Source organism: Parasteatoda tepidariorum, chromosome 3, assembly GCF_043381705.1.
Source record: "Parasteatoda tepidariorum isolate YZ-2023 chromosome 3, CAS_Ptep_4.0, whole genome shotgun sequence".
NCBI lineage: Eukaryota > Metazoa > Arthropoda > Arachnida > Araneae > Theridiidae > Parasteatoda > Parasteatoda tepidariorum.
The window spans coordinates 64027368-64041065 of NC_092206.1; the positions used below are offsets into that span (position 1 = coordinate 64027368).

The 13698-nt window shown below is 28.6% G+C and overlaps 1 protein-coding gene across 1 annotated transcript in view; it reads left to right on the forward strand.

The window, feature by feature from the left end:
- Nucleotides 1-2437: 2437 nt before the first annotated feature.
- The window catches only part of LOC139425257 (E3 ubiquitin-protein ligase trul-1-like), a 29715-nt gene continuing 18454 nt past the window's right edge, over nucleotides 2438-13698 (forward strand). The window contains exon 1 of the mRNA XM_071179211.1: nucleotides 2438-2555. Coding sequence (XP_071035312.1) covers nucleotides 2438-2555 — 118 coding nt within the window. The remainder of the gene's footprint in view (nucleotides 2556-13698) is intronic.

The following is a 13698-nucleotide window of genomic DNA, read 5'->3' on the forward strand; positions in this document are numbered from 1 at the left end:
ATAATCCATCTCTCTCTCTCTCTCTCTCTTTATATATATATCCTATATATATATATATATATATATAATTTTAGAAGTAAAATCTACAAAAAAAATTTATTTCGAAAATGATATACCAAATTATTTATTTAACAAAATTATATAGAACACTGAAGTAAATGGTTAACAACATAATTTATCAAAATGTTATCGGGAGGTTAGATTACAGCTTGCATGAGTTAAAATTTAAACCTATGCGAGCTGAAATCTAGTTATTAATAATCATTTTTGATACCTAATATGACTAACATGAAAATTTTTTTCGACTCCATCAGAATTTAAAAAAAAAAAAAAAATGTTTAAAAAATTAACGGATAAACTAGATCATGAGTTTCCAACTTACATGAGGCCGGGGGCCACAATTAAAAACACAAATCAAATGGATGGCAGCAACTTTATCATCACTCTTTTATGTTTGAAGGAACATTAATTATTACTGTCAGATTTTAACCGAGTTGTACAAAACGAAAGTATTGAATTGCAAATTAAAATATGAAGTAGATTTTTAAAAATATTTAATTGCATATTAAAAAATTCGGAGTACAATAACTGTAACGTGCACGCATGTATTAAACAATTAATGTGCAACAGATATCTAATTGTTAAGATATACAACTTTAAAAAGGTTGGTATTAAAACTTACATAGTAGCACACAAAATGTTCAATGACAAAATTGAGGTTTGTCTGCTGCAACCACCAGAGAATAGATATTTTCATTTTAAATTTAAAATTTACAAATGTGTGTGTAAATATTTTCCTCCAAAGTGAGTGGTTTCAAAAAGTTAAATCTGAGAATTTCTTCGAGAAAACTTCTGATACGCACATGCTAAATTATATTCACAAAATACAAAAAAAATGAAATTTAAAAGAGCAGCATACACGATTATTTTCGTATTTGAATAAATATTTTCTTGGATGTAAAACCTGAGAAATAAATTTTTTTTGCACCGTTGATATGATAAATTTCACAGAAACGAAGAAATTAGGTTTTTATTAACGAGCAAAGTATTTTAAACCCATATAGATTTTTTACGAATATTGTCCGCAAAAAAATGACAACTAATATATTTTAGATCGCGGTCCCCAAAAAGAGGCTAAGCGGGCCGGATGCGGCCCCCGGGGCCGCCAGTTGGAAACCACTGAACTAAACGGTTGTTATTTGCTTGTATAAAACTAATATTGAGCCTCGATTTTTTCCCTTTATTGGTTGATTTCACCTGGTTCATTTTTTGTTAAAAATGAAATGGAAAATATCATTGGTAGATAGCAATAGAAATATAGATCTGGAAAATAGTTTTGGAAAAGACAAGATGACTTTTGTGTTTTGTAACCCAAATTTTGAGAAAAATTATTCATGAAGTTTGCACATTTTTTATTCTTTAAAATTATAGTTATAATTAATTCAGAAAGAATATGTAAACATTATAAACCATAGTGTACCATAAAAAGGGGCTTTGAATATTGTCTCACGATTTTTTTGAAATTTAAACCTGAAAAATAATAAATATCTCTGACAAACTTTTCATATTATTATTTTTCATAAATCTGTGTTTTTAGTAAATAAGTAGCATTTTTATTTAAAATTTTATGATCCATTAAAAAGAAAGAGCGTTTAAATATATTTGATCAAAACATATCCTCCAACAAGCTTTGACCTTGATATATATCCCAATGAAATTGCATTGTGTGTTACTTTAGTGAAATGATTAAAGCAAAGCAAAACTAATTGAATTATTGGCTAAGAAACTTCTAAATAAAAGAGTACACACAAACTGAACTTTTAATAGATTTAATTTTACTGCTAAATATTGATACTATTATACTTCATCAAAGTAAAGAATCATAAAAGTAATTTAGTTCATTAAATTAAAGTTTTTTTAAAAAATATTTTATATTATTTGTGAAGTTGGGGCAAAGCCTGTTGCTATCTTGAGAGCCTTTTTGCCTCATAATTTCGAATCTATTGATACCAAAGTATATTCGATTACGCTATGTTCTGTAAAAAATGAAAATATTTACTTCATGGAGAGAAAATAATATAATAATTAATATAACATTCTTCTTCTCCTTCCTAGGCACTACAGCCGATTACCTGCCAAGGCCGTCTCAGTCAATTTACCCTACCTTACTCTAATTTACCCCATCTAGATCTGTTCGATGCTATATTTCTCGATCTGTTAATTCTCAAGTCCTTTAACTATAATATAACATTAGTGTATTAAATTTTTGCTAATATTTTGGTCACAATTTAATTTTTTTTTTGTAGTACAAACTGCACTGCTGACATTTCCAAAGTAAAAAAAAATCTTCTATTGTTATAAAAAGCCTTTTCGCAATAGCCCGTTGTAGAACAAGGAATAATGAACATTACGGCTTTACAATTTTGTGACCAACACCATGATGAATGGCAGTGTGGTCAGCATTGCACACCAGCCGCCTTTATTTCCTATTGAAATTGGTATCCAACAATCTGAAACTGGAAGCAGTACAAGTCGCCGCAGCGGATGGAACTCCAGTATGTCATAGGGACAGCTCATTGCCTCAACCATTGAGTTACCGCTGCTCTATGTTGTTCGTTATATCATATGTAATCGTTGTATCATATTTAATCATTATATCATGTATAATCGTTGCATACTGTTCATTAAATCTCCTATGAAGCTACAACAGCAAAATTTAAACTTTTAAAAATATAAAATCACTTTCAATTAAAGTCCATTTTATTTTTAAAAATAAAGAGAATTCTACTCCATTCTTTGATTTGCATTCCGAAAAGAATAAAAAAAACAACATTTTTTCCAGCTGTCTGCCCTGAGTGCCATACAAGTAAAATAAAAATACAAAAATGGAAAGTAACAAAAATAAGATTCTTTTCTGAAATTAAGAGTCGATAATAAACGATAGTTTCATTAACTATTCATAAAAGCTTCATTTTGATTCAAAACTGCGGGGTAACATTTCAATATTTACCGTAGCCTCTGGTGAAATGTTGTACCAAAAAATAATCGAAGCCATTTCGAACTACAAGAGCAGAATTCTAACAATTACCTTAGGGCTGGCGATGTTATTTTTCTTTTTAACGGTTTTGCTTATTTCTAAGCGAAGTCTATCTCAAGATCTACAATTCACCACAGATTTGTAATTACAGGTTCTGTAGAGCTTGGGGGCACAAATCGCTCAAGTCGACACTCCTTTTTTCAAGGGGGATAGAAAAACATGAGGGGATGCTTGAAATGTTAGTTTTTATCATTATTATTATTCTTTTAAAGTATTTTGGACATTGAAAAAAATTGTTTTATTATTTGTACATATGTTTATTTTGGATCTTAGAGCTGATGGCAAGGGTTAAATATGTTATCATTGTAATTTGTTCGATATAATTTCATTTTGGAATTAAGTTTTAAAATAGTCTTAAATTACACAGTTTTGTTTCTTTTTTTTTCCTTAACGGTCTTCGGTTTCCAATGTTTTTATTTGAATTTTTGTTTTAAAATTTTTGAATATCTATTTATGTATCTATCTACCTGTATAATAAAACTTATTAATTTTTTTCTTTTTTCTCTCTTTCCTTTTTCTCCTTTTTGTCTTTATTGTGGTATGTTTTAGTTATCATATTTAATGCAGCTTTAGCACATCTACTCTTAACTTACATTCGTTTTCATTTTGTTTCCGTTTTTAATTCGGTTTCCTAATTTCGTGTTTTTGGGGCGCTAATCTTTGAGGCTATTTTTATGAATTCATACAGTAATAATTACACATTAATGATTAGTGCAAAAATTAGCAAATCCTGTTTCTTTTTTAATTTACTGAAATCGTTGAAATTTTATAATTAATATCAACCTGATTAATTATGAATTTTAAATTATCCAATACAATATTATTACCTTACGCACATCTATTTTCGGGCCAATCCAAGGTGCTCGTTTTCATTCGTTTTCATTTTGTTTCCGTTTTTAATTCGGTTTTCTAATTTCGTGTGTTTGGGGCACTGATCTTTGAGGCTATTTTTATGGATTTCCACAGTAAGAATAATTTCGCACCTGTTAATAATTAGTGCAAAATGAGCAAATCATGCTTCTTTTTAATTTACAAAAATCGTTAAAGTTGCATAATTAATATCAACCTTATTATTTATGAATTTTAAATTATCCAATACAATATTATTACCTTGCGCACATCCATTTTCGGGGCAATCCAAGGTGCTCGTTTTCATTCGTTTTCATTTTGTTTCCGTTTTTAATTCGGTTTCCTAATTTCGTGTGTTTGGGGCACTGATCTTTGAGGCTATTTTTATGGATTTCCACAGTAATAATTTCGCACCTGTTAATGATTAGTGCAAAATGAGCAAATCATGTTTCTTTTTTAATTTACAGAAATCGTTAAAATTGTATAATTAATATCAACCTTATTAAATATAAATTTTAAATTATCCAGTATAATATTATTACCTTGCGCACGTCCATTTTCGGGCCAATCCAAGGTAACTAACAAGTTAAACGCGTTTCAGTATTGCAGTAAGAACGTGCCATAAGAGATCACTTTATTTTCGCTTCTGATTTCATATTTTGTTACCTGGCAATCTTATTACGAAAGTATTTTAAATCATTCTTGAAAGATTCCGTTACGCGTAAGTTCATTTGAATTCGCTCTTCGCCTTATAGATTTCCTTTCGTGTTTTGTTATGTATTTTCTTTACATTTTCTTTTCTTTTTTTTGCTTGATATGATTTATTTCGTATATATTTTTTACTTAATGTGTCCTATTTTCATATAAATTTTTTGAGTGTTCCTCACACTATTGTATTGATAAATTTTGATTTGGCTATATTAATACAGTATTTGATGCAATAAATACAATATTTTTCTTCTTTTGTTATAATCTTTATTATTTTCCATTTTTTCTCAATATTTTAGCNTATGTTTTTTCTTTACATTTTCTTTTCTTTTTTTTGCTTGATATGATTTATTTCGTATATATTTTTTACTTAATGTGTTCTATTTTCATTTAAATTTTTTGAGTGTTCCTCACACTATTGTATTGATAAATTTTGCTTTGGCTATATTAATACAGTATTTGATGCAATAAATACAATATTTTTCTTCTTCTCTTGTTATAATCTTTATTATTTTCCATTTTTTCTCAATATTTTATCTTGAAAGAAAACATCATTAGAAAGCGCTTTTTTTGCGGATATAATCGTGTGAGCTGATGACAATATTATATTTTTTCGTTATTATTAATTTTTTTAAATTTTGGCTGATTTTAAATTTTTCTTTTGAAATTTTCTAAAATTTCACTCTTTTTTTTCTATTTAAGGTTTTTTTCCCTCTTTTTTTATTTCCTTCCTTGTTTTCTTTGCATTTATATAAAAAATAAAAATAAACATAGAAAGTTCTACAAATAATAATTCTTGTATGTTACCTTACTAATAATACTTTTTATGCATTTGTTATTAATATTTTGTTAAAATGTAATTCTGTGAGAATTTATTACTGAATTGGAGATTAATCGTTCTCTGGTTCAGGTCAAAATTACGATCTGTTGAGGAATTAATGGATGTGTGAATGAGCCCGCCCTATAAACTGGCTGTGACGTGTGTGCGGCTGAAGTTGTATTCTTGGCCATAGAGGGTGACACTTAAAACATGAAAAGCACCCTTTGCCTTAAATATGCTTGGTTTTGATGGTATTGGCAATTGCCATTAGAAGCAACAACTACAAATAAATAAATTAGCAAAATATAACAAATAATAATAAGAGTAGGCTTTCTAAGTTGCCGCCTTTTGTAGCGATGCAAATTTACAAATGTTTATTGAAATTTTTAACAACGGGCCGCAAGTCTTCAACTTTTGATCTATCCCATTCCCACCAAATCAATGTGTCCATATGTATAGAGCTTATGAACGATTTCACACTGCCATTTTCCTTGCTTTAACAACTTTAAAATAACGAATCTTTTGATTAATATTGTAAAACAAATATATATATCATAAAATATTTTATAATTAAAAAGGTAGACAAAAGGAAATGAACACACGTATTTTAAAGAAATTAGTTAGATTTTATCCCATGAAGTAATAACTTTGTCCGAGGGTTTTTTTGTTGACGCACCCTGTGTATAATATATGTATGTTTGAGTTCATTTTGTTAGTTGGTGTAGTAATGATATGCCTTGGATATAGTATAAAAATTAAATAAATCTAGGACACCTGTTTTATTTTAAGAGTAGAATGGTTCTAATGCTTAATACAGTTAGTTGTAGAGTTATCTAGTTAAGCGTTTTAAAACTGTAATTAGGTAACCTATCTATAAAAAATGTATACACAACTTGCAAAAGACTGTGTAATTTAGTTTTAGTATTGTACTCACAATATATTTTATTTTATAACAGCTGCTGAATAGCCGACCTATTTTATAAGTGTGCTATTCAATAGCCTGTGATTTTTTGCACAACCCAGAAGGCACAAGGAAAGTTCTGCATCGAACATTGGGACAAGCTTGACCAGGATTTGCGATTCCATTTGTAATAAAATTGTATAGCAATAAAATTTTTAACGGAAAATTAAAATTAAGTGGATTAATGTAATGTGAAAAGTATGCATCATGCTGAACAAGGTTACAAAGGTTATGATTTTTAATTTGTAGGAGCGATAAATGTAGAATAAACTAGTTAAAGTAGAAAATTCATTTACAAATTTAATGTTTTATTTGTTTTTTAGAGAAATATTTCACGTACTTCTTCTTATCAGACAGGGTGTGCCAGCTTATAAATTTTAAAGACAGAGGACTTTTTTGGGTGTAACTCGGTAAAGACAATTTTGAAATATGGTTCGACCATTCATTAGACGGGAATGAAATCAGTTCACGTACAAACAGCAAGATTGGTAAATGTGTTTTTCTTAAGCTTTTATAAATTTCAGCATCACTGATCTTCCAAAAGAAGCCGCGGAAATCATGAAACTTATAAAGAAAAAAAAAAATTTTTTTTTTCCTTCTCAGTGATTTTCTCAATGCGTTAATTGAATACTGATTATTTATAAAAAATCTGTTCTTATAGTTTTGGTATTAAGGCTACACGTATTATAAACGACTGAAAAATATGTTTGTTTTAAACTATATTTCTCTAAAAATTGGACATATATTCTTCTAATTGAAAAATCTTCTAGTAGTAGAAGAAGTTAAATGGATTTTGGAATAAAATCGAATTTCTTTGAGTGAGAGCACACAGGGTGTTTTAAAAATGATTGATGAATTGAAACATTTGTGGAAGAAAATCGGAAGGAGACTGAAATGTAAAAATGCTTGCGAACTAAATTATTTTTACCAAAAATTAGTTAAAAAATTTATATGGCAGATATATATGGCTCTCATGACTGTTTAAAACTACAAAACAATTGCACGTCAGGTCATTTCAACTAAAATTTCTGCATGGACAACTGTTACATTTATTCTTATGCTGCATAACGTTGTTACTACAAACGGTGATTATTTTAAAACGCTTGTTTTGTAGTTCTTGTCCTCAGCGCCACCTGTTGAAGAACTTATAACTTTGAATATTGGTTTGAAAAAAAAAAAGCTATTTTCTTGAGCAAAAAGCATTAGCTTCCGAATTTCTACCTTCTTTCGTTTTATTTTAGTTATTTTGATTGATTTTAAAGCCAGTGATCATCTTTAGGGCTCTCTACATTATCGTCTACCCTGAGAATAAAGAATTAACTTACTCTACGTAGTCCTTAAATTAGGCACTTCTTAATGAAGAAAAAAAGTTCTCTTGTAAACAGTTCTAAACTATTTTTATTGATATTCTGAAGCTGATTTTCTCAAGTGCAGGACATCTCTGAAAATGTTTTTTTCTGATCATATGTAACATTTATTAATCGGCATGTGACAGACATGGTAAATTGATACGGCAAATTGTAGTTGGATGATTCTCACAAAACATGACAATTCGGACCAAAAAATTTCTTCAAATTTGAAGTCTTCAAAATAATCTAAATTTTTTTTTGTATACTTCTTTAGCTACACTTATTAATATCTTATAGACAGCAGTGTAGTTTTTTGACATTTGCTCTAGAAAAAAAAAAAAAAAAAAAAAAAAAATTCANAAATTCACCAAATCTTGAATGCCAGGAAAATGACATATTACCTTAGAAGTTTAAAAAACAGTCATTTTAAGTTAATAGTAAGTAACTCAACTTAAGCCTATATGTTAGATGGACCATAAATTGCTTAAATTAATTCTTTTTATCCACTGTAGAAAGAAACAAAAAAAATTTTGTTGCTGATATGTATAGAATAAAATTGTATATAATAATCAATCATTAAATAAATAAATAACTTACATCCAAGCATATTACAATCATACATAAACTTGGTATTAGGTTAATATTCGCTTTCCCTCTTTACAGTATTAGCAGTTAAAAAGAATTTCTGGTAACACTTCAATGTTCAGGCATTCATAAGTCAGGAAAATGACAGCCAGGATAATGACAAATTCGCTATTTTATAGCATATAACTTTACTTTAGTTTAATATTTTGGCCAAAGACGGTTATATTCTGCAGAAAGCAACAGTATTTCTTAAAATAACTCAGATAAATCTATGTAGTTTTTGTTATTAATTATTTCAAGAAGCCAAAAAAATGACAGCATAAAAACCTACTCTCATTGAAAAATTTTTTGAAATAGATTTTGAGCCAGAAAATTGGTTCTTTATTCATGCAACAAGACATGCTCAGATAGGAGGATATCTAATCAATCTATTAACATAAGATATTGAATCCTGGCGCTATCTATTTTGGTTATAAATCACTAAATAAAAGTAGCCAGGAAAATGACAGATTTTCATGGGACAAACAAATTATTGACAGAAAAAATTATTTTAAGCGAAGTTTTAGTAAACAATACCCTCTGCGTATATTCCAGAAATGCTTACATAGGATAAGATAAGAAAAATTAGATTTTGAAAAATGTGTAGGAAGTTTTGAAGCTAGTTATTATTGGAAATATTGTTTGGGACATGCCAGGAAAATGACACTTTGATATTCAATTAAATTTTTTAAGTATACAAAACATTCAATGCTAGTGCAAAGTCATTTTAAAATACTAACAGCAATGCTTTTTAGTATAATAGTATTAGATTTTGGAGCTAGGGACAGTGAATTTCATGTTTCATGAGAATCACCCAGTTACGAAATGAAAAAACTGTTGTTTGATTATACATGAATGGCTGTCAAATGAAATTTATTATTCAACTATGTGTCCTTCTCATACTCATAATTAACCCATGTCATCATTCTTATCTTCTTTTTAATAAAACCAGTAATTTCTTTATTCAGCAAATTCTATTGTTCAAAACCAATGAGGGTTAAAAATGAAGCAGTGGGTGGCAATACAGCCCATAATGTTGCAGGCATTACTCAAACAGGATAACGGAGCAATAACTGAAATGACCCATAAGGGAAAGTCATCCTTATATAACCCACGTGTGACTCATATGATACAACTTTGTTACATAATCAAAGAATCGCCCGCTAATTAAACCCAGCAACAGTAAATAATTGCTAGATTAATTATTATTTATTTAATTAACACAAATTGTTGTATAACAATTCGCAGTTACACAAAATCCGCAATGTTAAAAGCAATAAAATGGGTATAAACCCGAAGTCATTCATTCTAGATTTCTAAGTCATGAATAACACTGGCTTCAAACCATGGTGATTCTCTAGGTAAGTTGTCGGGTAGCGACAGCATAACTAAGTGGTAACCTTTCAAGTGTTCAAAAAACAAAAACAAAAAGTTTTAAATGTTTAATAATAAAGAAAATCAGTGTGTTGTCTATTTCCTTCCATGTTATTATTTTTTTCTTTTAATTTTAAATTTTGCATTAATTTAATGTCTTCAGGGACAGCACTAAAATGGCTCCCATTTAAGTGTAAAATAAATGAATAAAGCGGTGACTATTTAAGTCACCACTTTCCAATTTTCTTTCACATTACGATTTTTTTTTTTTTTTTTTTTTTTTTTTTTTTTTTTTTTTTTTTGCTTTGCTCTGTTTTTTTAATTTTTTTTTATTTTCGAATTTTTACTTTTTTGACGAAATCGAAACTTAATTAAAGCCAAACGATTGCTTCGTGTTCTAGCGAAAATAATTAATAACTTTTCTACGTTAATTTTGAAAGTGTTAATATTTAACATTTATTTTAAAATATATTAAATATATTTTAAAATTTTTTTATACTATTATTAAAAACTTATAAATTATATCATTTTATTTTTTTTCATAGTTATTTAAACGTATATTATATAATTTCAATCTAAATATTGTTTTCTTAAATTAATTTTTATGAAATTGAATCACTTTATCTGATTTTATAGAAATAATTATGTAGAGAGCAACAATATCTTGTAAAATAAACAAATAAAAACTAAGTTATGTTATTGTATTTCCAAATAAAATTACCATTATTATTAATCTATATGCTGCAATTTTTTTTAAGATTAATTTTTAGTTAATTTCAGACCAGGAAAGGTTATTGAGATTGTTTATGTACTTCACGATTTCCGTTTGAAAGTTCATATTTCATATTCGCGGTTAGGAATTCTCGTATGCAATTTATTGAATTATTTTATTGACACTTAAATTATAATGCTGAGAAAAAGTAAGCTAAGATCATTAACTAAAGTATAAAACTAAGCAAAATAAAATCGTTATGGAATGTATAGAAAATTTACTGTGTACTTTTAGGGTGCCTCCGTTTTTTATTTCATAACTTTTTGTTGGCATTTTATTTCTAACAAATTTCACTAGATGGCAGCATTAGAGATTCTTCGTTAAAATTAAAAAAGCTTCTGCTTAATTTTCTAACGAGTTCTTTATTCTTCAAATTATTGTGAGTACTGTTATTACTCATAATTATTATTACTAGTACTTTATTACTCATAGTGTAATATGAAAAATCCTAAAAGAGTTTTTTGAAAGAAATTAAGCATAGTATTCTAATCTGAGAAATAATTTTGTCAAATATATTAAATTTACCATTTTAAATGAGCATAATCGGAAACTCTGATCTTCAATTAATATACTTATAAAACATACATTCTAATCATGCTTAATGCTACATTTTGTTTTGATGTGTAAGGCTTAGAAGCTTGAAATTACGAAGGGGCGTAGAAAAATGCGCAGGGAATTATTAACTGTTAAACTTGCAGTTCAAAACCGTGTTGGTTAATCTACTCTCCGATGAAATGCAACTACAGAGAGAAAAATTGACCTACTCAAATTTATAGCTATATAAATAGTAATATAAAAAAAAAATATATATAAATAATATAACTTTAATTATATTATAATTGAATTTTTTTCTCGAAATTCCTACTTGCTCAAAAGTTATTAAATTTTTAAGTGTTTTCTTGCAATTTTTTTCTCATTTAATTTTGCACTGCTGCTCAAAATCTGCAAGTCTAAACTTGAAAATGCCAAATGTGTAGAAAAGTGTACAAAAAGTTCAATGGAATAAAAAAAAAGTCAACATTCGTTCGAGAATTATCAGCTGTAAAAATTTTAATACAAATTTACCATGTTTGATTGATCTGTAGCCTGCTGAATTGCAACTACGGCGTACAAATGTGACGTGCTGGAAGATCCATTATCAAAAAATTCAGTGCGTTTTTTTTTTTTTAAAGTTATATTAATTTTAAATACTTTTTTTCGTGATATTTTAACTTTTTTTTTGTTGCTTTAAATAAAGATTTTTTAGTGCTGTAGAAAATTTTATTTCCTTCTTTCAAGATTTTTATATGATAAAATCGTACCCTGGTGTCAAAAGAAAAATAAATAATTAAATAAATAAAATAAGAAATAAATTAAATAAAAATAAATAAATAAATAAATAAATAAATAAAATAAGAAATAAAAACTGAAATGAAAAAAAGAGTATTAGAGATTTGATGTATCAAGATTTAAATCTTAACATTAACATCGAAATTTTTAAAAATATAAAAAGACTGAAGTGGCATAAAAACTGTTTTAGTTTTAACTGTTATATGGTATAAGGACACGTTATATTTGTTAATAGGTAGAATTACCAGTTATTGTGTTCGATATTCTGTATTCCAAAGTTTAAATGTTTTTTTTTCCAAGTGCAATTGATTATTTTCTAAATCCAATTAATCATTCATTTCGTTACGATTAAGATATTAAACAAAATTGTCTTGCATAAAATTATAATAAAAATAAAATGATCTTTTTTTTTTGAACATTGACTTTTAAGTGAAAAAAAAGTGATTAAGAAGCAAACACTGAAGATGGTGAGTGGAGCGAGTAGGGAATGAAGTGCTCAAGCCCTTTAAAGAAAAAAATAAGATACATATCTAATACTCAAGGGGAAGGGGAGAGCCAGGTTGGTAGGGCGTCGGATTCGGTTTCGTGAGAACAGGAGTTCTAATCCAGCCGGTCGAAGAATTCTCGTGTATTAAATGGTGACTGGTTCACGTTAAATCTGTCGGAGTCACAAAGTCCTCCAAGCTCCGATAATAACTCAAAACTCTGGGGGTACTGATACAAGAACTTCCTTGTCTTCTTAATTGGGTTAAAAATTACAAAGACTACGGAATTGAACATTGGTAGTTGTAAATTCAAAATTTGAGTTGGCTGTTCAATGACGATTATAAAATAAAATGCTTAGGGGATAGAGCATTCACTTTCCAATGAGGTGATCCGTGTTCGAATCCTACCGATGACTGGTCGATACGAATTCAACCGCAGTGCCGACGTAAAATATCCTCAGTGGTAGACGGATCACAAGTTAGGATCCTCTAGTCGTTAGGCAAATCGTGGTTTCCTTTTTTATGTAACGCAAATGCGGGTTAGTTCCATAAAAAAGTTCATCACGAAGGCAAATTTCTCCCAATACTTGAACCAGGAGTTGCCTTGTCTTCTGGATCGGGTTCAAAATTCAAATGTTATGGAGTTGAACATTAGTAGACGCTACGGCGCTATGGAGTTGAACATTAGGAGTTGGAGTAGAAAGCTAGCCTGTAAGCTTTGGAAAACAGCAACTCTAAAGAGTATTTAGTCCACTTAATTAAACAAGAATTCACAAACAGTATCGTTTTACATTGGATAAAAGCACATGCAGGCCATATGGGCAACGAAGAATCTGATAGGTTAGCCAAATTAGCCTGTGAGAGATCAATGGTCGACCTGTTTGAAGATCCTAGCAGGCGGACTGCAAAAAAAACTTTGGAACTTGTTGAGGATTGGGAACATATTTTAATCCAGTGTACAAATTTTAAGCACATTAGAGAGAAATTTTTTCATTCAAAAACCACCTATGAGTTTATAAAACAGCTTTGGTCAAACCCTAAAATAAAAAAGGGAATTGAGGAAATAATAAGAAAATTGTTTAGTAACAAGGCTCCTCCCTGAATCCTGATCGCGTTTTGCTGCCTCTTGTTAGGAAAGATACACTTTAAATCACGGCTTATTAATTTACCTGTTATGGTTTGGTTTTTACTTGAATTTTCTCTTAAAATGATTTTTGTGCTATAGTTTCATGCTTTTGTCAATCTCTGCCCCTATGTGATTCCTCATTTTGAAAATTTTAGTCACTTGTGTTTCTAGAGTTTATATATATATATATATATGTCTATATAT